The sequence below is a fragment of the Megalobrama amblycephala genome, linkage group LG12, assembly GCF_018812025.1.
Source record: "Megalobrama amblycephala isolate DHTTF-2021 linkage group LG12, ASM1881202v1, whole genome shotgun sequence".
NCBI classification, from domain to species: Eukaryota; Metazoa; Chordata; class Actinopteri; order Cypriniformes; family Xenocyprididae; genus Megalobrama; species Megalobrama amblycephala.
In genome coordinates, this window is record NC_063055.1 from 2,505,665 (window position 1) to 2,528,536 (window position 22,872).

General features: G+C 37.5%; 2 protein-coding genes across 2 annotated transcripts; both read left to right on the forward strand.

The window, feature by feature from the left end:
- Window positions 1-5,240: 5,240 nt before the first annotated feature.
- On the forward strand, window positions 5,241-10,672 carry LOC125280694 (dynein light chain 2, cytoplasmic-like). Its single transcript, XM_048211411.1, has 4 exons — window positions 5,241-5,344; window positions 7,418-7,470; window positions 9,771-9,909; window positions 10,080-10,672. The coding sequence occupies exons 2-4, from the start codon at window positions 7,427-7,429 to the stop codon at window positions 10,203-10,205; spliced, it is 309 nt and encodes a 102-aa protein (XP_048067368.1). The 5' UTR covers window positions 5,241-5,344; window positions 7,418-7,426; the 3' UTR covers window positions 10,206-10,672.
- A 4,062-nt stretch (window positions 10,673-14,734) lies between these two features.
- LOC125280628 (dynein 8 kDa light chain, flagellar outer arm-like) lies at window positions 14,735-18,081 on the forward strand. Its single transcript, XM_048211291.1, has 4 exons — window positions 14,735-14,847; window positions 15,562-15,614; window positions 17,247-17,397; window positions 17,567-18,081. Exons 2-4 carry the CDS (start codon window positions 15,571-15,573, stop codon window positions 17,696-17,698), a joined length of 327 nt encoding a protein of 108 aa, XP_048067248.1. The 5' UTR covers window positions 14,735-14,847; window positions 15,562-15,570; the 3' UTR covers window positions 17,699-18,081.
- Window positions 18,082-22,872: the final 4,791 nt, after the last annotated feature.

Consider the following 22,872-nt stretch of genomic DNA (forward strand, 5'->3'; position numbering starts at 1 on the left):
ACTTTCCCCAACACTGGTGGCCGGTGGGCGTGACGAAGGCGGTCTTCCACTCGTCCCCCTCACGTATCCAGATGAGGTGGTACGCGCTGCGGAGGTCCAGCTTGGTGAGCACAGTGGCACCACGGAGATGTTCTAGGGCAGCTGGGATGAGAGGAAGGGGATAACGGAACTTAACTGTGATCTTGTTGTGTGCACGGTAGTCAATACAGGGCCGCAAGCCTCCGTCCTTTTTTGCCACAAAGAAGAAGCTCGAAGCAGCAGGGGAAGTAGACGGGCGGATGTAACCTTGAGCAAAGGCCTCTTTGATGTATTCCTCCATGGCCTTCTCCTCCGGGATTGACAGGGGGTAAATTCTTCCCCTGGGCACTGACTCACCTGGAAGCAGATCGATGGCACAGTCCCATGGCCGGTGTGGAGGCAGCTTGGAGGCTCTTTGCGGGCAGAAGACGTCACTGAAGGGGGCGTAACAAGTTTGGGTGTATACGGAACGCTTTTCAACTGGGTTCTCGATGGAGGTGGTGCAGATGGAGAGATCTTTAGAACGAGGAGACAAAGGGACTGGAAGCTCGGAGAAGCAGTTGGAGAAGCAAGTTTCACCCCACTTCAGGATCTCACCGGTACTCCAAGAGATGGTAGGGTTATGCTGCTCCAACCAGGGGCGCCCTAGAACCACGTCAGAGGTGGATTCCTCCAGAACCAGCAGATGAATTTCCTCTAGATGTAATACTCCGATCCGAAGTTGGATGGGGCCAACACAGCGACGTACGTGTCTTCGAATGAGGGGTCTGCCCGTTATTGAGTGGATCTGGTAGGTGGTCGGAGAGGGCGAGGTCTTGAGCTTGAGTTGTCGACAGAGGGCACCGGAGATGAAGTTGCCTGCTAACCCTGAATCGAGGAGTGCCACCACATCAGCAGCAGTAAGGTTTACAATAGTGGTGAGTGGTTTCATCTTATTTATGGAGGGAATGATGGCACTCACCATGGGACATGGAGGACGAATTGGGCATGCAGAGATGACATGCCCAGGAGAACCACAATAGAGGCATAGATTCAGGGTCAGCCGCCTTTGACACTCAGCAGAAGTAAGTCTTGAATTTTCAAGTTGCATGGGCTCACTGGCTGGTTCTGGAGGACTGACGGGTTCTGACCGACGGAGGAAGGTGTTAAACAGTGGCTGGCCCTGGTGTTCTTCGATACACGACTGCATACGAGAGGCGAAGCGGATGGAAAGCTGGATGAAGCGCTCAAGGCCGATGGAATCCTTGTATGCAACGAGATGCAACCGCACCCGGGGATCCAATCCTTGCCGGTAGGTGGTGATGAGAGCTTGTTCATTCCAACCACTAGAGGCAGCTAGCGTTCTGAATTGCAAAGCATATTCATTGACAGACATAGAACCTTGTTTCAAATTATATGGTTTCTCACCGATGGATGAATCTGAAGCAGGTTTGCCGAAAACTTCCCAGAAATGGGCCACGAAGGAGGAATATGACTGCGTAACAGGACTGTTCTGAGACCAGATGGAATCTGCCCACTGCAGTGCTTTGCCTTGAAGTTGAGAAATTATGAACGCTACCTTGGATGTATCGTTAGGGTAGAGGTGCGGTTGCATCTCCAGGACCAGCGCGCATTGCAGGAGGAAACCGCTGCAGTCCTCCGCCGATCCGGAGTAGGGCGCTGGTTTGGCCATGGGACTGGCGTGAATGGGAGGTGAAGGAGTGGTGACGGTGTTTGCGGATGTGATCGCTGGTGCCGGTGGAGAAGTGCTGGGGGTGAGGGCTCGGCGCAGGGCATCCACGAGCTCCTGGAACGGATCCGGGTGACTCATGTTGGTATCTGGCTGTTATAGTCCGGTCTTCTGTTACAACACCGAAGGGTCAGAGACAGGAATTCACAGAAAGAGATGTTTATTGATACCAGCAGCGTTAAACAGCACTGCAGGTGAGTATGAGTTGATGAAATGGTGATAATTGAAGTGCAGATAAGTGATACTGTCCTTTTCATGGTTGTAGAAGTGAAGATCTTGAATGGCGTTGGAGAAGTTGGACGTTGGAGACGGAGAACACTCACACACAATGAAGATCACAAGAGGAGAACAGGAGACACGAGACAGGTAAGTAGATCGCTAGGAGTCCTTGAGGTAAGCATACAGGTAAGTTTAGATGCAAACGAGACCGGACAAAGTGGTGGTGTGTGTGAGTGCTCTTTATACTGGTGGTGATGACGTGCTGATGAGATGCAGGTGTCGGTGAAACAACAATTTTACAAAAGAAAACTTACTTAATTGACATTTCTACGACTTTAATCTGTCCTTTTTTCATTTCGGTTTATAAAACGTAATAAACAAAAATCTGAAAAGAAGTCAATATGCACATGAAATTTGTATATTCGATTTTAATTTAAATTTTGGTATTCACCATAGCATTTAAAAATACAACAATCGTTCGTTTTTTGTTTTTCTTGACGTGGTTAAAAAACGAAAAAGGAATGGACGCAAAAGTACATGGACCAGTCATATTTCAAGATGAACACTTAGTTTATTTTTGACATAAAATTCAGCATAAAATTTGTAAATATGTAGTACAAAACACAATAATCAACACACAAACAGCAAACACAACATTCTGACATCTCTCAGTGTAAAATCCTTACTGCAGTGGGAATAAAAGAATGACTGTACCGATTGATTTCCAGTAGGGATACTATAATTCATACCAGAAGAAATCATGTTAAATTCATGAACAGTGGATGAGATGAAGAGCAGCTCTAGCTTTCTGTGAAACAACCATTGATGATCCGGTCTGCTTAATGACAATAATCTTACATTTTTTGACAATGTTTCAGTGTTTAACATTTACCATACTGTTAATATTTTCTTATTTCTTGAGCTTCATTTTTTAACTGTCTTTGTGCAATATTGTCTTGGGCAACTTTTTTCTGTTATGTTATCTGGACATCATGGACACACCTAGACAAAAGAAGAAATAGTTCTTGGACATGAAGAAAATGTACCTGCATCAGCAAATTATTTGCAGAAATTTTAAGCAAACAAGATTAATTTTATCATCACAGGAAATGACACTGAAGATGCGTGAATCATTGTCCATCATTTTGCGAGCAACTGATAAAGAAAAATGCCATGTCGCAATATTGAAACTATTTGCATTTTAAACCATGAACCCAGCAGACACCTTAATGTTGAAAAGACTTCAAACTGACATCAAACATTGATCAAAAAGCGGGTTAAAAATGCAAATCAATCTGATGTCAAAAACTTGATGTCCATTTGATGTCCACACTCTGATGTTCTTTCAACCACTAAAATAACAACACAAAAGCAATGGAATGAAAGAAGTTTATTCAGCAAATCTGAAATCAATAATACAAATAATCAATAATCAATCATTTTCAGTTTGAATTTGAAGTTTGCGTTTTTCATCAGCTAATTTACATATGCTGTTCCACAGGGTTATACTTGGGCCTATTTTATTTTCGTTGCACATGTGCCCTTCAGGCTCAATTTTTCGCAAATATAATATTATGTATCATCTGTACGCAGATGACAGTTATTTATTCTAATAGATCCGAAAGGCTCCCAATCTTCTGATGCACTTGTACTTGCTTAGGCGAGATTAAGGTTTTGTTGGCAAGCAATTTTCTTCATCATAATATTAATAAGACTGAGTGTGTTGTCTTTGGACCCTCTTCTGTCTCTAAGGATATTATAAGTAGGTTGGCCTCTATGTCGATAATTTGGGTGTTTTTATGGATTTGGTTTTAGATAAACAGGTTTCTAGTGTTGTTAGCGCTGGTTTTTATCAACTTAGATTTATTTCTAAACTGAAACCTGTTCTCTCCTTTAAGGACCTGGAGACTGTTATTCATGCATTTGGATCATCACGCATTGACTACTGTAATTCTTTATAGGCATCGCACAGGGTCAATTATCTCGCCTTCAATTAATGCTGCAGCCAGACTTTTGACTCGTACAAAGAAGAGAAAAAGAATTAAGACAGTTCTGGTTTCTTTACACTGGTTGCCTGTAAAATTCAGAATTGAGTTTAAGGTTTAGTTAATGGTTTCTAAAGCGTTGCATGGTATTGCCCCAAAATATATTATTTTATCAAAATAAGAGAATTATGAGATCTTCTAGTCAGATGATTCTTCATGTTCCTAAAACTAGATTAAAATAAAAGGGTGATCGGACCTTCTCTGTGGCAGCTCCACGCTGATGGAACAAATGCACATTAAATCTTCTCCATCTGTGGAAGCTTTTAAGTCTCGTTTGAAGTTGGAAGGCGAAGGCGAGCCAGAGATATCACAAAAAATTTGCAAATTTTGCTTGAAAATTATGAAGAAGAAATATACTTAATCGCTCCAAACTGTAGTGGAGCTGACTAAAAGAATGACTGTGCCGATTGATTTCAAGTAGGGATACTATAATTCATACCAGAAGAAATCATGTTAAATTCATAAACAGTGGATGAGATGAAGAGCAGCTCTAGCTTTCTGTGAAACAACCATTGATGATCCGGTCTGTTTAATGACAATAATCTTACATTGGTTGACAATGTTTCTGTGTTTAACATTTACCATACTGTTAATATTTTCTTATTTCTTGGGCAATATTGCCCTTGGTCTTTGTGCAATATTGTCTTGGGCAACCTTTTTCTGTTATGTTATCTGATACACACACATGTTTCTTATTCTTATTTTATTTCTTGAAATGCCATGGTAAGTGTTGATTCTTAAGTAATATGATTGGACGCTCAAGACATCCTGGAGATGTTGTTTGATCTATGACTATAAACATGGGTTACACTGACTCTCGAGTTTGGGGGGGCAAGAAAAAATTATTATTATTATTTTTTTTTATTTTTTTTTTGCAGGTACATGCATTAGCAAAGTAACATAGCAAATAATAATTTAACAAATGTAAACCTGCAATAAATGGCTCCACATTTGTCTGTAATGATGTTTCTGCTTCATGTTTCTGCTGAGGTGACTGTACCGCATCAGTTTGTATCATTTATTTGTGCAATAAATATTAAAAAAACATGTTCTTAATAAATGTCCCACATTCTTTTTGCATTTCTGTGTGTTTAGGAATGGTCATATTGCCATGTTTTGTGTTGTTAAACTGAGAAATTATACGTCACACGTTGATGATGTTGCAGGATATTTGTCAAGTGAAGTTATTGATGCTGAAGGTTGTGATGTAAAGAACAGGTGGAGTCAGTCACATCTATATTAGTTTTGGTCAAACACTTCTGGAGCATCAGAGTCGGTCAGACACTGAGAGTGAATCATCACATAATCATTCTGTTCAGAGATCAGCACTAAGGTAAGACCATGAAGAATATTAACATAATAAGAGAGATCATACAAAATGCATGTTATTTTTATTTAGTACTGTCCTGAGTAAGATATTTTACATAAAAGATGTTTACATGTTTACATATAATTCACAAGACAAAATAAATAAATAAATAAAATAGCTGAATTTCTTAAAATGACCCCGTTCAAAAGTATGTGAACCCTTGATTCTCAATACTGTGTGTGGTTACCTGATGATCCACGACTGTTTTTATGTTTTGTGATGGTTGTTCATGAGTCTCTTGTTTGTCCTGAGCAGTTAAACTGAGCTCTGTTCTTCAGAAAAATCCTCCAGCTCCTGCAGATTCTTCAGTTTTCCAGCATCTTCTGCATATTTGAACCCTTTCCAGCAGTGACTGTATGATTTTGAGATCCGTCTTTTCACACTGAGGACAACTGAGGGACTCAAACTCAACTATTAAAAAAGATTCAAACATTCACTGATGCTCCAGAAGGAAACACGATGAGTTAAGAGCCGGGGTGAAAACATTTGAATTTGAAGATTAAGGTAAATTTCTTCTGCTGATTCCGAAGGGCAGTACTAAATGAAGAAAAAAAGAAGAAGGAGAAGATATTTAAACAAAATAAGGAAAATTTGGAAATCTTCATCCTGTTTTCACCCCCGGCTCTTAACTCATCGTGTTTTCTTCTGGAGCATCAGTGAATGTTTGAATCTTTTTTAATAGTTGAGTTTGAGTCCCTCAGTTGTCCTCAGTGTGAAAAGACGGATCTCAAAATCATACAGTCACTGCTGGAAAGGGTTCAAATATGCAGAAGATGCTGGAAAACTGAAGAATCTGCATGAGCTGGAGGATTTTTCTGAAGAACAGAGCTCAGTTTAACTGCTCAGGACAAACAAGAGACTCATGAACAACCATCACAAAACACAAAAACAGTCGTGGATCATCAGGTAACCACACACAGTGTTGAGAATCAATAGTTCACAAACTTGGGGTTATTTTAATAAATTCAGCAATTTTTTTTGTCTTGTGAATTATATGTAAACATCTTTTATGTAAAATATCTTACTCAGGACAGTACTAAATAAAAAATAACATGCACATATTTTAAAATTATTCACATTATTCTGCAAGTGGTTCAATCACATATTGAATTGGTAGGGATTGGTAGGATTTTTAATGTTTTTAAAAGAAGTTTCGTCTGCTCACCAAGGCTGCATTCATTTGATTAAAAATACAAAAAATACAGTAAAATTGTGAAATATTATTACAATTTAAAATAACTGTTTTCTATTTGAATTTATTTTAAAACATAATTTATATCCAGTGATCAAAGCTGAATTTTCAGCATCATTACTCCAGTCTTCAGTGTCACATGATCCTTCAGAAATCATTCTAATATGATGATATGCTGCTCAAGAAACATTTTATTATTAGAACAGCATTTATTTAAAATATCTTTTGTAACATTAAAAGTGTATTTACTGTCACTTTTGATTAATTTAATGCCTCTTTGCTGAGTAAAAGTATGAATTTCTTTACAAAAAAGACCTCTGAATGGTTGTTTATAATGTTACAAAATCTTTCTATTTCAGATAAATGCTGCTCTTTTGAACTTTCTATTCATCAAAGAATCATGGGGAAAAAAATTGTACACAACTGTTTTCAACATTGATTATATTCATAAATGTTTCTTGAGCAGCAAATCGTCATATTAGAATGATTTCTGAAGGATCATGTGACACTGAAGACTGGAGTAATGATGCTGAAAATTCAGCTTTGATCACAGGAATAAATTATAGTTTACTATATATTCACATAGAAAACAGTTATTTTAAATTGTAATAATATTTCACAACATTACTGTTTTTCCTGGATTTCTGATCAAATAAATGCAGCCTTGGTGAGCAGAAGAGACTCAAAGCTTTCTTGGTTTTCTTGTTGGTAATAAAGTATGATTGCATCTGGTTATGAGCCAACAATTTAGTAAACAGAATCAGGACAGTCAATGCTAAATAATCCCTGGATCTGTGTTGAGTGTCTTCGCTCCAGGAACAACCATATAATGTTTTTCATTACAGATCGGCAACATGCGTTCCACAGCTGGTTGTTTGATTCTGATCATTCTACTTGGGTAAGAGATTGCATAGCATTACACACAGCTTTGTACATATTTTTTTGTTTATTGTTTGTTTTGTATGTTATATATGTTTCTCAGTCGCATCACATAACGAGTGTTTTCGCTCAGTTTGATGTACTGATTCCTGGTTCTTCTATCAGCATTGAGCTGAGGCATTAGCTCTAGTCGTTGTAGGATTGGTGCACCAGAGTGTTCTCACTCAGCTTCAGTACTGTTGTGTCAGTGTGGAACAACTTAGCCTGACAGGGACGGTGTGCAGGGACACTTTACATGAAGATGATGGACATGACTGCTGTCCGTCCTGCTTAGGCTTGGAACATTTGAAGCAGGAACTCACTGAAGACGCCTGCAGAGTTTACCCAGATTCTACCCTTTAGTTTAAACTGATAATCGTTTGTTTTACTCACGTTTTTGCAATTTCCCCTATTAAATCCAGACATTCATCAGGCTCTTTTGCCACTCAGTCCGACTGAGGGAGCGTCTTCCGGCGGGAAAGTGACATCAGTGAATACCCTCTATACTGAGCCATTGAATTTGCACTTCCCTGAGCTAGTTAAATGGCTCCATGCTTCTCACAGGATCATCAGGCAGGGCTGACTCTGATCACGATCCATCCGATCATGCCGCTTTTTTCCCGCCTTCTTACCAGTCAGTAGTGCTGTTTCATTCTGGCTTTGGGAGCACATGAAGGCCACTTTTTGTAATAGCACCATTCTACTCTAACACAATTTAGATTAATTCAAGCACTTTACAGAAGCGTTGGAACCCTCACTTCTTCCAAAGAAATGAAAAAATTTCACCAACACCAAACTTTTTTTAATACCATAGACTGTAAAAATGGACGTAGTGTCCGTGATGTCACCCGTAGGTTTCTGAAGAGCATCTTTGAAGCCTAAAGTGGGCCGTCGCCATGCGTCACTCCCGGATAACTGAAAATGGGCAAAGAGGCGGGATGTGGGTGGAGCTGAGGTGCTGGTTGCTGAAACCACGCCCACCTAGCTCGACGTGACCAAGTTAGCTCAGGCTAAGGACCTATCTATCTATCTTAGATACTATCTAAAATATTAATAAAGATAACAAATTATATCATTTTAAAGTTCTAAAGGTTTACTGTCAATCTATGGTGTCTGTTTTACAATATAGATGCTCCAGCAACAATAATATTGTAATTTGTGTCGGTGTGCAAATGACAACATGCAAAATCAAGACTTTACCTTTGTAATGAAATAGCGATCACGAGATGAATCCAATCCGTCGCACACTGAAAAACATCCAACACAACAGCACTTTTTGTCCACAAAAGCATTATATCCATGAAATATTGATATATTGTTTGTGTCATATTTCTTCTGAACGATCTGCTCTCCATCATCATTCTTTATGTTGTAAAAATGTATATGATCGTATACTTTAGACTTTCGCAAACAAATGAGCCCATGTCTAAAGTATAATTTTCAAAATAGTGCAGCAGATTTAGTAATAATATCCAAGCAGTGCCGTTGGATTTTGTGGTGTCTTGAGAAGCATATTCATTGTCATTGTAGTAAATCTGGCGGACAAAGTTTTTAGCCAATGCCAAGACGATCCAACAACATGTGTTCTGTTTATCTTCCGCATGTGTGCACATGTCTGTCTTGACCATTAACCACACAACAAGCCATATCATTTGATAATAGTATGAAAAAATCCAGAAAAAAGCACAAACACGGCAGAAATGCCAAGTTCAGTGACTGGAATTAGCTGAGGTGACAGACAGCAGCGGCACCTGTCACTCAAGTGGCCACACCCTTAATTATGCAGAACTTTAAGGCTTAATATAATTTAAACAGATGAGTTATAAAAATAAAATAAAAATAATAAATAATAAATTCTCCCCCTCAGAATTGTCATGAAGGGCAAAATTAGCTATATAGACCAAAACCACAATTTGAACCAGGCTGTAAACATGTTTTTTTCTGCTGTAAAGTTGACCATTTTAACATGGGATTCTGCTCTCTTTTGGAGCCTGTCCCTAATGGCCAGTCGATGAATTGCAGTTTAAGTGACTTCCGTATTGGCTTCAAGGGAAACTGGGGGAGGTTGCCGCTTGGTTAATACTACTCCATGCTTCCAACTTAAAGTTTGGTTGCATCTGATAATAGTGTCATGGGCAAACAATTCCTGCTCATAAATGACAGCAGCTGGATTTCATGATGAGGAGCTGTTGGACCATCACTAATACTGTTCAACTGTTCTGTCCTCCTGTTTAATTACATATTTGCTCATTATAACAATTTTTTTGCTTGCGGCTACAGAGCATCCATGTCGAAGGCAGCGATTGAGGTCAAATTTGCAAAGATGAGTGCTGATATGCAGAAGGACGCTCAACACCAGCTGCTTGTGGCTCAGCTTATATACAAAGGGAACAGCGAGATTGCTAACTACATTGCGAAGGTTGATATTAGAGTTCCTTGAATTACTGAGTGAATGGATGTCTGCAATGGAAGCTGCAGTTTATTCAATATATAAAATGTGCTCTGGATTTTATCAGGAGCTTGATGAAGGAGATTGAGTGTTTTCGTTGATGTGAGTTTGTGGAACATTAATACTGTCTTTCCTTACAGGAATTTGACAGAAAGCATGGAGGCACCTGGAACGCCGTTGTGGGGATCTTTGGTAACCACATTACGAGCAGTAGTTATATCTGTTTCTATGATGGCAGCAAATACACTCTGCTCTTCAAGCACTAGATGAGGAACAGTAACAGTTCAAATACATCTTATGATAAAGTGCTGGAGGTTGTAATAAACTCAAGATCAGAGATGTGAGTTTCTGCTGTGAAATTTTGATGATTTTTATGAAGTAAATGTAAGAATAAATTTAATGTTGTTAGTAATATTTCAAGATGAACGCTTACTAAACCAAATCATCCAATTATAATTTTTTATAATAATCATGTTCAAATGCGAGTATCAAATATGATTTTTTATGTATGTATCTGCTATAGGCTACTGTTATAAAGATCTCACTGATTTACATTACAAACATCAGAATTTAATCTTACTTTTTATCCATATAAATATCAGCATCTGCAACAAATTTAATATTTTTGCTGTTTGTGCCTCTGAATAAAATTGAACTGTTTGAGTTATTCTTCGAGTATGAGCTCAATATTCTCAGTATATCATATATAGTCTTCATATAATAACTGAGCCATAAAATAATATGTATAGAAATAAAATATGATACACACACAGACACACACACACACACACACACACACACACACACAAAAAAACATATACAAACTTTTTTATTTTATATTTCTATACTTTGTCTAAAGGTTCAATAAAGGTTATAAATATCAGGCTTTATTGGGTTAAATGTCATCATGTCAGCATTAGTTTCTTGGCATCTACAAAAATGTTTTCCTTTGTCTGCTGCGAATAACAGTTCAGGTTTTTTTACATTTATATATTTATGAAAATAAATCATTTTAAACCTTGGTTAAGAATAAACATCTAAACGATCACATTTCAATATTTCTCCCGCCATTCTTCCAGAGAATTCCCTCTCTGTTGCTATGGAGACCAGCGACAAATGAAATAAACAGAGCTTTAAGTTTTTCAGGTGGTCTAACAGAATTCAAGAAAGAAATATTACAGAAATCAACCAGTATGATTACATAGTGATCAGATATGAAATAGATATTCTTCATTGTAAAAATTAAATACAGATTATTCTTACATTTAAAGTTACAAAAGTTATTCAGTCAAGATCAGAGAGTGATTTTCTCTTTGTCTTTTGTTCTTTGATTATCATTAATGACAGACAGCAGCAGGTTTATTAGGCTGCTGTCACTTTAAGATCTAATACACTGATACACAACATGCTTTTATTTCTGTTTACGTTCCAAAACTGACAGTGATTATCTGAATACATGCAAAGACGGGCATTTTGACATAATTTTGTGTGTATTTGACTGTTTAATAAACCACATAAAAGGTTTCTCGTGAGCTGTTTGAGAACCGGCTTTATGAGAGCGACACTTATATAGAGTCAGTGGCGTGTTTTTAGTGTCAGTGTGAAACCTGGGAAAATGAGTGAAATGATGCCCAATACAAGCACTATTGAACTGGAGCGAATGAGAGGAGAAAGTGTGTGTCGATTCACTGTCAGAGAAGAGAGAGAGAGAACACACAGCTGATATCACTGTATTAATAGGCCTAATGCAGAAAATGACTATTGGAACAGTTTCAGATATTTCTATATTAATATGTATCGACACAATATTAATTTTGACAACTCTAGTTGGACTGAACACTTTATGGGCATTTATTGTCTCTGTCATTTAAATTTTAACAATATCATTGATGTGACTTTACTGACGCTGCTGTTTGAGATCTGAACTGAGCTGCACAGTGACAATTAGATGAAATGAACTCATTTAATAATTGATGATGTTCATAACAGAACTGAATCAACACTGAACTGAGTTCAGCTGAACAACATGCAGTTTCTCTGAGTTTCTGTCCATTCAAAAGTCTAGTTCAGTAAACAATAATCACAAACAGCAAACACAACATTCTGACATCTCACAGTGTAAAATCCTTACTGCAGTGGGAATAAAAGAATGACTGTGCCGATTGATTTCAAGTAGGGATACTATAATTCATACCAGAATAAATCATGTTAAATTCATGAACAGTGGATGAGATGAAGAGCAGCTCTAGCTTTCTGTGAAACAACCATTGATGATCCGGTCTGCTTAATGACTATAATCTTACATTTTTTGACAATGTTTCAGTGTTTAACATTTACCATACTGTTAATATTTTCTTATTTCTTGAGCTTCACTTTTTGTGCAATACTGTCTTGGGCAACTTTTTTCTGTTATGTTATCTGAACATCATGGACACACCTAGACAAAAGAAGAAATAGTTCTTGGACATGAAGAAAATGTGCCTGCATCAGCAAATTATTTGCAGAAATTTTAAGCAAACAAGTTTACGTTTGCTTGTTACTTGTTTATTTTCTCATTTATTTAATAATTTACTTAATTTTATCATCACAGGAAATGACTCGGAAGGTGTGTGAATCATTGTCCATCATTTTGCGAGCAACTGATAAAGAAAAATGCCATTTCGAAATATTGAAAGTATTTTAATTTTAAACCCAGCAGACACCTTAATGTTGAAAAGACTTCAAACTGACATCAAACATTGATCAAAAAACAGGTCAAAAACGCAAATCAATCTGATGTCAAAAACTTGACGTCCATTTGATGTCCACACACTGATGTTCTTTCAACCACCAAAATAACAACACAAAAGCAATGCAATGAAAGAAGTTTATTCAGCAAATCTGAAATCAATAATACAAATAATCAATAATCAATCATTTTCAGTTTGAATTTGAAGTTTGCGTTCTTCATCAGCTAATTTACATAGTGCTGTTCCACAGGGTTATACTTGGGCCTATTTTATTTTCGTTGCACATGTGCCCTTCAGGCTCAATTTTTCGCAAATATAATATTATGTATCATCTGTACGCAGATGACAGTTATATATTCCAATAGATCCGAAAGGCTCCCAATCTTGTGATGCACTTGTACTTGCTTAGGCGAGATTAAGGTTTTGTTGGTGAGCAATTTTCTTCATCTTAATATTAATAAGACTGAGTCTGTTGTCTTTGGACCCTCTTCTGTCTCTAAGGATAATTTAAGTAGGTTGGCCTCTATGTCGATAATTTGGGTGTTTTTATGGATTTGGTTTTAGATAAACAGGTTTCTAGTGTTGTTAGGGCTGGTTTTTATCAACTTAGAATTATTTCTAAACTGAAACCTGTTCTCTCCTTTAAGGACCTGGAGACTGTTATTCATGCATTTGGATCATCACGCATTGACTACTGTAATTCTTTATAGGCATCGCACAGAGTCAATTATCTCGCCTTCAATTAATGCTGCAGCCAGACTTTTGACTCGTACAAAGAAGAGAGAAAGAATTAAGACAGTTCTGGTTTCTTTACACTGGTTGCCTGTAAAATTCAGAATTGAGTTTAAGGTTTAGTTAATGGTTTCTAAAGTGTTGCATGGTATTGCCTCAAAATATATTATTTTATCAAAATAAGAGAATTATGAGAGCCAGAGATATCACACGAAAAATGTGCAAATTTTTCGTGAGAGTTATGAAAAAGAAATATACTTAATCGCTCCAAACTGTAGTGGAGCTGACAGATTATTTTTGACATAAGATTCAGCATATAATTTGTAAATATGTAGTACAAAAAACACAATAATCAACACACAAACAGCAAACACAACATTCTGACATCTCTCAGTGTAAAATCCTTACTGCAGTGGGAATAAAAGAATGCCTGTGCCGATTGATTTCCAGTAGGGATACTATAATTCATACCAGAAGAAATCATGTTAAATTCATGAACAGTGGATGAGATGAAGAGCAGCTCTAGCTTTCTGTGAAACAACCATTGATGATCCGGTCTGCTTAATGACAATAATCTTACATTGGTTGACAATGTTTCAGTGTTTAACATTTATCATACTGTTAATATTTTCTTATTTCTTGAGCTTCACTTTTTAACTGTCTTTGTGCAATATTGTCTTGGGCAACCTTTATCTGAACATCATGGACACACCTAGACAAAAGAAAAAATTGTTCTTGGACACACAACCAGAAGTTGAAGATACACACACACATTTCTTACTTGTTATTATATTTCTTGAAATGCCATATATGGTAAGTGTTGATTCTTAAGTAGTATGATTGGACGCTCAAGACATCCTGGAGATGTTGTTTGATCTATGACTGTAAACATGGGTTACACTGACTCTAAAGTTAGGGGGGGCAAGAAAAAATTATTATTATTATTATTTATTTATTTATTTATTTTTGCAGGTACAAATAATCTTTTTGTACATGCATTAGCAAAGTAACATAGCAAATAATAATTTAACAAATTAAACCTGCAATAACTGGTTTGTTCCACATTTGTCTGTAATGATGTTTCTGCTTCATGTTTCTGCTGAGGTGACTGTATTGCATCAGTTTGAATCATTTATTTGTGCAATAAATACTAAAAAAACATGTTCTTAATAAATGTCCCACATTCTTTTTGCATTTCTGTGTGTTTAGGAATGGTCATATTGCCATGTTTTGTGTCGTTAAACTGAGAAATGACATGACACACGTTGATGATGTTGCAGGATATTTGTCAAGTGAAGTTATTGATGCTGAAGGTTGTGATGTAAAGAACAGGTGGAGTCAGTCACATCTATATTAGTTTTGGTCAAACACATCTAGAGCATCAGAGCCGGTCAGACACTGAGAGTGAATCATCACATAATCATTCTGTTCAGAGATCAGCACTAAGGTAAGACCATGAAGAATTTCAACATAATAAGAGAGATCATACAAAATGCATGTTATTTTTATTTAGTTCTGTTCTGAGTAAGATATTTTACATAAAATATATTTACATATAAATCACAAGACAAAACAAATAGCTGAATTTATTAAAATAACTCCATTCATAAGTATGTGAACCATTGATTCTCAACACTGTGTGTGGTTACCTGATGATCCACGACTGTTTGTTTGTTTTGTTTTGTTTTGTTTTTGGTTTTTTTTGTTTTTTGTGATGGTTGTTCACTGAGCTCTGTTCTTCAGAAAAGTCTTCCAGCCCTGATATTTAAATTCAAAAGTTTTCACCCCGGCTCTTAACTCATCGTGTTTCCTTCTGGAGCATCAGTGAATGTTTGAACCTTTTTTAATAGTTGAGTTTGAGTCCCTCAATTGTCCTCAGTGTGAAAAGACGGATCTCAAAATCATTCAGTCACTGCTGGAAAGGGTTCAAATATGCAAAAGATGCTGGAAAACTGATGAATCTGCAGGAGCTGGAGGATTTTTCTGAAGAACAGAGCTCAGAAGAGATTTAAAGTTTTCTTGGTTTTCTTGTTGGTACTAAAGTATGATTGCATCTGGTTATGAGCCAACAATTTAGTAAACAGATTCAGGACAGTCAATGCTAAATAATCCCTGGATCTGTGTTGAGTGTCTTCACTCCATATAATGTTTTTCATTACAGATCGGCAGCATGCGTTCCACAGCTGGTTGTTTGATTCTGATCATTCTACTTGGGTAAGAGATTGCAGAGCATTACACACAGCTTTACATATTTTGTTTGTTTTTTTATATCTATATTTCTCAGTCGCATCATATAAGGAGTGTTTTCGCTCAGTTTGATGTACTGATTCCTGGTTCTTCTATCAGCAGTGAGCTGAGGCATTAGCTCTAGTCGTTGTAGGATTGGTGCACCAGAGTGTTCTCGCTCGGCTTCAGTACTGTTGTGTCAGTGTGGAACAACTTAGCCTGACAGGGACGGTGTGCAGGGACACTTTACACCAGGATGATGGACATGACTGCTGTCCGTCCTGCTTAGGCTTGGAACATTTGAAGCAGGAACTCACTGAAGACGCCTGCATGAATTGTAGCACCGTGTCGTCGAGCAGAGAGTTTAGAGGGACTCTTGACCTCAGATGCACTTCCTCAGCAGGGCAAACTGATGTCTGAGGGTAAAAGGGTGGAAGCAGTGAGTGCCTCCACCAGTAATAGAAATAAGGAGGACTCCTTAGCTAAAAGTAGAGGTTTTTATTGCCCAGATTAAACCCCTAATACTAAATCTGCAACCGAGGGAGGCACACCACCACGTCTGGCTGGCACAGTCTCACTTCGTGACCTCTCAGTAGTCCCAGGCCGACTATTTGAACTACTTTTGGTACCAATTTAGACATTTTCGCAATAAATAAATAGTGATTATGCTTGTTTGTCTGTTATTCTTTTAGGTAGTTTTAATAAATGGTTAGGGGTAGGTTTAGGGGTAGGTGTAGGACTAGCGGCTCAAAATATCGTTTTAATGCTATATTGATACTAGAATTGTCATTTTCTACACATTACATTTTATTCTTTTAATACTCTATAAAATGGGTGTTTTAGTTTGGGGTAAGAGTTTAGGGATCTTACATTTATCTATAAAATGATCAAAGTAAAATTATACATATATCTTTATGACATGAAAGATACGTAAATATTTTAATAATGCTACGTTTAAATGCTGCCAATACGTCCATATTGTACGTTTTAGCACCTATCCAAATGTACAAAAACGTACGTTTTGTCTTTGAATGTGACGTATTATAGTATTAACAATGAAATCAGGCTGCACGGAGAGACTCTCAATTTGCATGATGCGTTCAAACGTTAATGACCAAACGTATCTTTACAGAAGTTCACAATGCTGATGCAGATTAAATATAATGTGGATAACATTGAATAAATATATTTTCGTCAGGTTGGATGTTCATTATTTCAGTAGTGCTGTTTCATTCTCCCTTTGGGAGCACATGAAGGCCAATTTTTATAAAAGCACCATAACACAATTTAGTTTAATTCAAACACTTTCAGTTTGTTTTCACACATTTTCCAGGCTTTGAATCCATGTGTCTGAAATTCAAGTACTTTAAAGAAGCGGAGGAACCCTCACTTCTTCAAAACAAATGAAAAAAAATCTTACAACACCAAACTTGTGTTATCCTACTCCACACTTCCAACTTGTGGTATTAAAGTTTGGTTGCATCTGATAACAGTGTCATGGACCAACAATTCCTGCTCATAAATTGTCTTCATGATGAAGAGTTGTTGGACCATCACTAAAACTGTTCATCTCCAGATTCTGTCCTGTTTAATTACTTTCACTCTTGCTCATTTAAACAGAATCTGTGCAGAACCGGCCTTGTGTAAGCCAAAGGTTAAGGTCCACCTGTCAAAGATGACTGAGGAGTTGGAGCGAGAGGCTTTTCAGGTCGCTCTCGTGGCTGTAACTATCTACACAATCGAAAATGACATGGCTAAATACATCGGGAAGGTTGGTTTTAGAGTTTTACTGAGAGACTTGAATGTCTAATGAAGTTGATTCAGTACTGTCAGTTTTTTATTTATTTATTTATTTATTTATTTTGTCAGGAGCTTGATGGTGGAGATTGAGTGTTTTTGTTGATGTTTCTGGAACACTAATACTGTGTCTTTCCTTACAGGAATTTGAGAGAAAGCATGGGGGCACCTGGCAATGCGTTATGGGGAGCTCTGGTTACTGGGTGCGATATAAAAGTAGTTATATCAGCTTCTCTGTTGGCGAGCACAAAATTGCGCTCTTCAATACTGCCTGAGGTTCAGCAACAGTTCAAACTTAAATATTTTTTTTTAAATATATTAAAAAAAAATGTTATCCACAACTAACAATACGTCCCCCTTCAGATTGTGGTTCATGTGTTACTGTCTTTGCTGTGAAATCTTTACTGATTTTTATAAAATAAACATAAGAAAATCTTTTATATTGTTATTCATATTTCAAGATGAAGAGTTAGTTTATTTTTGGCACAACATAAAATGTGTAAATATATAGTACAAAACACACAAACAGCAAACACAACATTCTGACATCTCTCAGTGTAAAATCCTTACTGCAGTGGGAATAAAAGAATGACTGTGCCGATTGATTTCAAGTAGGGATACTATAATTCATACCAGAAGAAATCATGTTAAATATTATTTTTATTATATTTACTTTTATATTATTTTTCTTGAAATGCCATATATAGTAAGGTTTGATTCTTAAGTAGTTTGATTGGACGCTCAAGACAAGATGTTGTTTGACCTATGCCTATAAACATGACCGTTCTTCTGAATAAATGTGAGAATGCTTTCTATCACACTTGCTCTGTGTCTGCCTGATGACTGAGACTACAAATAATCTACCTGAGATTGAGATTTATTGAGATTTATACCAACAGCAAATAGAAAAGCAAAGTACAGATTCAATAGAAGAAGATTAGTGAAATGTCTACAGAGCTTTGATCATAAACTAAGCATTTAAATATCATCTACATTATTGGCAGATATTTTTATTATATGCATTTTATCTAAGCATCTGCTATACTGATATAGAGATCTCACTGATTTACATTACAAACATCAGAATTTTATTTTATTTTTTGTCCATATAAATATCAGCATCTGCACCAAATGTGATATTTTTGATGTTTGTGTCTCTGAATAAAATTGAGCTGTTTTATAACAATTTTATATATTCTCAGTATATATATTGTGCTCATATAATAATTATATAAATGAATAAAGGCTTTACAGGGTTAAATGTCATCATGTTAGCATTAGTTTCACAGACTTGATGTCTACAACATTTTTTGCAGTTTAATTTGTGTGAATAACTTTTCACCTCAGTTTTTTTTTTAAACATTTATATATTTATAAAAAATAAATAATTTCAAACCTTGGTTAAGAATAAATATCTAAACGATCACATTTCAACATTTTTCCCGCCATTCTTCCGGAGAATTCCCTCTCTGTTGCTATGGAGACCAGTGACAAATGAAATAAACAGAGCTTTAAGTTTTTCAGGCGGTCTAACAGTATTCAAGAAAGAAATACTACAGAAACTAACCAGTATGATTACATAGTGATCAGATATAAAATAGATATTCTTCATTGTAAATATTAAATACAGATTAATGCTTGCATTAAAAGTTACAAAAGTTATTCAGTCAATATCAGAGAGTGAGTTTCTCTTTGTCTTTTGTTCTTTGATTAACATTAATGACAGACAGCAGCAGGTTTATTAGGCTGCTGTCACTTTAAGATCTAATATACTGATACAAAACATGTGTTTTATTTCTCAACTGTTTACGTTCCAAAACTGACTGTGTTTACCTGAATATGCGCCAAGACGGGCATTTTGACATAATTTTGTGTGCATTTGAATGTTTAAGCGCAATAAACCACAAAAAAGCACTTATACAGAGTCAGTGGCGTGCTTTTAGTGTGAGTGTGAAACCTGCGAAAATTAGTAAAATTATGCTCAATACAAGCACTATTGAACCAGAGTGAATGAGAGGAGAAGGTGTGAGTGAGAGAGAAAAGAGAGAGAGAACACACAGCTGATATCACTGTATCAATACTGCAGAAAATTACTATTGGAACAGTTTTTATTAATATATATAACATTATTTTTGTCAACTCTAGTCTGAACTGAGCTGCACAGTGACAATTAGATGAAATGAACTAATTTAATAATTGATGATGTTCATAACAGAACTGAATCAACACTGAACTGAGTTCAGCTGAACAACAGTTTCTCTGAGTTTCTGTCTGACTTGCTGCTGATTTACTGTCTATCCAGTGACAGTTCTACCAAAAAGACTCGAGGGAGAATTAAATATGAATGATTTATTTGGTACAAGATCAGATTAAATGAAATAATAAAAAAAATACAATTAAAATAAAACCCTCGACAAGCTCTGTCTCAAAGTTCTTTGGCGTAGGCCCCCGTCCTTCTCCAGGTCTTGATGTTAGCTGGTAGGTCCTGCCTGAAGATAAAGGCAGGGGCGGAGCCTACCCCCTCAAAAGAAGGGAAAAATCCGTGCTTACCTAAGAACCTGTAATTGAAAGTGGAAAGAGTTGAATGAGGAAGACGATATAGACATTGTGTTATGAACTTATAAAATGGCATGGTGAAAGTAAGCCACGTTAGGCATGATTACTGGCTACGATTAGCCATGAAACGAACATGATGAATAAAAGCCACGTTAGGCTTAAATTACTGGCTACGATTAGCCATGAAACAAACATGATAAATAAAAGCCACGTTAGGCTTAAATTACTGGCTACGATTAGCCATGAAACAAACATGGTAAATAAAGCCACGTTAGGCACAATTACTGTCTACGATTAGCCAAGAAGTAACATGATAAATAAAGCCACGTTAGGCATAATTACTGGCTACGATTAGCCATGAAGTAACATGATAAATAAAGCCACGTTAGGCATAAATTACTGGCTACGATTAGCCATAACGAGATAAACAGGCCACGATAGGCATGAGGAAACTTGGGTCACGAATAATAAAATAGAATATTTTAACATGACAGAATCACGAACTAGTTATGAAGTCAGTTGATAAGAAGGCAAGTGAGAGCATATGCCGCGAGGGGCGTGAACTGGGCTACGATTAGCCATGAGACATAAAGTTCATGATCTGAGCTCCTTTAGTAAATTGCTGGGATAAAGGACGAAAGCCCCGATGGGCTGCGCAGCACTAAAGAGAAAGATGCAAATGCAACGTGAGAAGCAATAGGCTGCAGTAACCACCACCAGTAGCTTGCGAAAAGGTAGGCCTACCTTGATTGTAGGTTGAGAGAGCTTGTTGAGCGTTAAGTAGAATTTGTTTGTCGGATCTGATGTAGATCTTGTATGCCGTGGACGACCATCTGCCTAACATTTGGATGGTTGAGTCAGGAACACAGCATTCAGCTGCTGTTGTCGCAGCTCCGATGCGAAAGGAATGCCCGGTGTATAGATGTGGAGAAAGATCGCAAAGTGTTAAGACGGAAGCTAGATGAGTTCTAAACCATTGCTTTGTCATTTGGAGTCTATTAGGTAATATAAATGGGGTGAATTTTTTGGAGTGCGAGGACGTGCTTTGAGGTACCTGACCATAGATGTGTAAGAGCAGAAAAAAATATTAATTTTTGAGATCGTAATTGTGACACCTGTACCGGAAGAATCAGCTTTAGAATATTTAATAAATAAATTAAATGAAGATGAAGAGAAACGCAAATCGGAGAGACATAAGCCGCGAGCAGGATTAAAGATTTTTGAATCAGAGGCGAATTCCCCTAATCGCATAAACCCATAAAAAGCAGACAGAAACACTGCCTCGAGGAGAATGTTTATGTACTCGCAAAACGAACTGTTACTTAGAGAAGAAGTAAGTCTGTGCAGAAGATTTAGCGTAATGGGGAGACGTTTGTCTGGTGTCTTTTGAGCAGATTTTTCTATGCCTTTGAGTAAAAGCCGAATAGCGGGCGTTGAGAAAATACTTGGATAGTTGGGATTATGGAATCGTGCGTGAAATTGAATGCCAGCCAGCAGTTTACGTATTGTAGCGATTTTCAGATTACGGGATTCGAAACAATGAACTACGAATGCACAAATTGTAGAAATTAAAATGGGGAGAATAGGAATTCTGAACGAAAAACTGAATTTCGTAAACCAGGACCATGCCGAAACGTAGGATTTGAGTGTCGATGGCGCAACTCCTTGAGTGATATAAAGACTAGCAGAATTTAATAGGATATTGAGATGAGAGCCTAGTTCAGGATTAGTTCTGCCAGGGTCGGGCATGGTGTTGGATTCTGGTTCGCTGCTGGGCAAAGACGTCTGAAAGCCTGCAAACGAGAACGAGAGAGAGCGTCAGCAATGACATTTGTATGCCCTGGAATATGCACGGCTTTAAGGATGAAATCGTGTGTGACGGATTGCCAAGTTAAGCGACGGAGTAGAGGCATTATAGTTTGGCAATGCGAACGTCCTTTATTTATAATGTCAACTGTAGCTGCGTTGTCGCAGTACATCGCGATGCGTTTACGTGACCAAGCGGTACCCCAGAGGACACTAGCTACGACGATGGGGTATAGTTCGTAAAAAGCCGTTGAGAGGGAACTTGCAAACGAGGAAGTAAACTCATCCGACCATTTCTCTGCGAACCATTGCCCTTGAAAGAAACCCCCAAAACCAATGGAAGGGGCTGCATCAGTAAATAACTCGAGTGCAGCTGATGATTCAAAAACTTCGTTGTAAAAAAAAGAAATGCCGTTCCAGTTCTTAAGCAGGAGCGACCAGAACCTGAGGTCTGATCGACACCCGTCGTCTAAGTGAATCGAGTCAAACAGGCTATTGACGGAATGGGCCAGTGTAAGCAGACGAGAAATGAAGGAGCGACCTTGAGGGATAATTCGCATAGCGAAATTGAGATGTCCGAGTAGAGAGAGCATGTCCCGTTTAGAAACCGTAGGAGCTACGAGAAAAGAATCTAAGAACGACCTAATTCTGAGAAGTTTATCTTTAGGAAGAGAAGCTTGCATCTGAACGGAATCGAGAACGATACCAAGGAATTCGAGAGAGGTTGACGGACCCGTAGTTTTCTCGTTTGAAAGGGGCACGCCTAACTCGAAAAAAAGGGATTTTAGTGTTTCGAGTACGGAGCTTTGGGACGAGGGAAAATCTATTAGCAAAAAATCATCCAGTAGATGTAACACGAAGGGGAGCTTGCAGACATTCAACAGGATCCAACACAAGGCCTCTGATAAGCAATTAAAGATGCGTGGACTACTTCTGCACCCAAAAGTGAGTCTTACTGCGAAATAGAGCAGATTTCTCCATTTAACGCCGCAAAAAGGCCAATCGGAAGAATGAATGGGCATGATCTTAAAGGCATCTGTGATGTCTGCTTTGGCTAGCTGAGCGCCATACCCTGCAATCTTAATTA

What these genes read in the sequence shown, in the direction of transcription:
- LOC125280694 (XM_048211411.1), top strand. Translation starts at nt 7,427, where the DNA reads ATGCGTTCCACAGCTGGTTGTTTGATTCTGATCATTCTACTTGG. An exon ending in ATTCTGATCATTCTACTTGG is followed by an intron (nt 7,471 to 9,770) that starts GTAAGAGATTGC and finishes TTGCGGCTACAG; the next exon opens with AGCATCCATGTCGAAGGCAG. An exon ending in TTGCTAACTACATTGCGAAG is followed by an intron (nt 9,910 to 10,079) that starts GTTGATATTAGA and finishes CTTTCCTTACAG; the next exon opens with GAATTTGACAGAAAGCATGG.
- LOC125280628 (XM_048211291.1), top strand. Translation starts at nt 15,571, where the DNA reads ATGCGTTCCACAGCTGGTTGTTTGATTCTGATCATTCTACTTGG. An exon ending in ATTCTGATCATTCTACTTGG is followed by an intron (nt 15,615 to 17,246) that starts GTAAGAGATTGC and finishes TCATTTAAACAG; the next exon opens with AATCTGTGCAGAACCGGCCT. An exon ending in TGGCTAAATACATCGGGAAG is followed by an intron (nt 17,398 to 17,566) that starts GTTGGTTTTAGA and finishes CTTTCCTTACAG; the next exon opens with GAATTTGAGAGAAAGCATGG.